The 1488-nt window shown below is 53.5% G+C and overlaps 1 protein-coding gene across 1 annotated transcript in view; it reads right to left on the reverse strand.

The window, feature by feature from the left end:
* Positions 1 to 956, reverse strand: part of TBC1D20 (TBC1 domain family, member 20) — a 50018-nt gene extending 49062 nt beyond the window's left edge. Inside the window, exon 1 of the mRNA XM_006860722.1 lies at positions 807 to 956. Coding sequence (XP_006860784.1) covers positions 807 to 873 — 67 coding nt within the window. The 5' untranslated portion in view covers positions 874 to 956. The remainder of the gene's footprint in view (positions 1 to 806) is intronic.
* Between the last annotated feature and the right edge of the window lie 532 nt (positions 957 to 1488).

Raw genomic sequence — 1488 nt, forward strand, 5'->3', positions numbered from 1 at the left:
GACTCCACGGCACATAACCACCTCCACCACCACGACATTAAAAATTATAGTGCATTACAAAACCATGATTTCACAAAAATTATTGCTTAGGATGAAACAAAGTTTTTAAAAAAAAAAGAAATTTTTTTTTATATACAGAATTAAGTAAACATTCCAATGGGTGGCACACAGAAACATAAAGAGTGGTGGCCAAGGGCTGGGGGCTGCTGTTAATGGGTTCTGAGTTTCATTTTTGGGTGAGGAAACTGTTCTACAATGTAATTAGTGACGATTGTGAACGCACTAACAATCACTGAATTGAACATTTTAAATGGTACAGCGTGAATTTTATAGTACGTGAATTATATCTCAGTTTTTATGAATTATATTTCAACCATGAAGCTGATAGAGGAATTAAATTTGGTTCTTCACAGCGACCAAGAGCGCATCAGGTGTCTGCGGACGTGGCCGGACAGTTCCAGGCCAAAGGGTGAGGCCGTTTCAGCTCTTGAGAGCCCCATCCCGCTTCTCCCCAAATGTATCGAGACGGGGTCGCAGGGTCCCCACCCCGCCCTTCCCACTGGGGACGAGATCTGTCACTACGACTCTTCTGGCCTCCTCAGCCTCTGCCTGATCTCCCAATTCCAGGGCCTCTTACCCTCTGACATGGCCGCACCCTTCAGCCTTTAACTCTGACCCCCTGCCTCTTCCCACACCCTCTCGGCCTCTGGCCCTTCCTCGGACACTGTCCCGGACCCCGCCGGCCGCCCTAGTCCTTCAGGGCGTGCGGGCAGGCCGCTCCCCGGCGCCCCAGCCGGATTCCGTACCTGCCTTCGCGCCGCCGGCCCAGTGGCTGGATGCGGGACCGTCGCCTTGAGCACTCCGGAGGGCCATGCCCCCGGGGCCCGGGCCCTAGCCCGAGCCCCGGCTGGTACGGAGCCGTGAGGAAACGCGAGGGGACCTAGCACCGGGTCCGCCAAGGTACGTTTAGCTCCGTCTGCACTCGGCGCACAAGCGCGCAAGCGTCCGCGCGCGCGCTCCGCCCCTGCGCCGGCACGTGACCCTGCACTACGCGGAGCACGCTGCGCGGGTTCCAGCCAGTGCAGACTCTTCTTCCTAAACGCTGGGAGTTAGAATTGGATAGCGCCCCCTGGAAAATTATCCCTGTCAAGCCGTGAGTGCGGTAACTCTAGGGTAAGCATTGGACTGAGAGCTGCGAGATCAGCGGTTTGAGCCCATTAACCGCTCCAAGGAAGAAAGATGAGACTTTCTGCTCCCGCACAGGTACAGTTGCGGAAACCCCAAGCTGGGTGGTCGAAGCCCCACGCAAGGTGGCGGAGTAACCGCCACCTAAGTGTGGAGTATGGGGCACTTGACCTAGTTAGTTCAGGACCAGATTTTGTGCTTTGTTTTGCTTTCCTTATCTGTAAAATGGAAAGGATGTATTTGCGGTACTTAAGAGTATAAATGAGGGCTTCAAAAAATACTAAGTGAACCTATACAAACAAA

This window comes from Chrysochloris asiatica, unplaced genomic scaffold (genome assembly GCF_000296735.1).
Source record: "Chrysochloris asiatica unplaced genomic scaffold, ChrAsi1.0 scaffold00039, whole genome shotgun sequence".
Classification (NCBI taxonomy): domain Eukaryota; kingdom Metazoa; phylum Chordata; class Mammalia; order Afrosoricida; family Chrysochloridae; genus Chrysochloris; species Chrysochloris asiatica.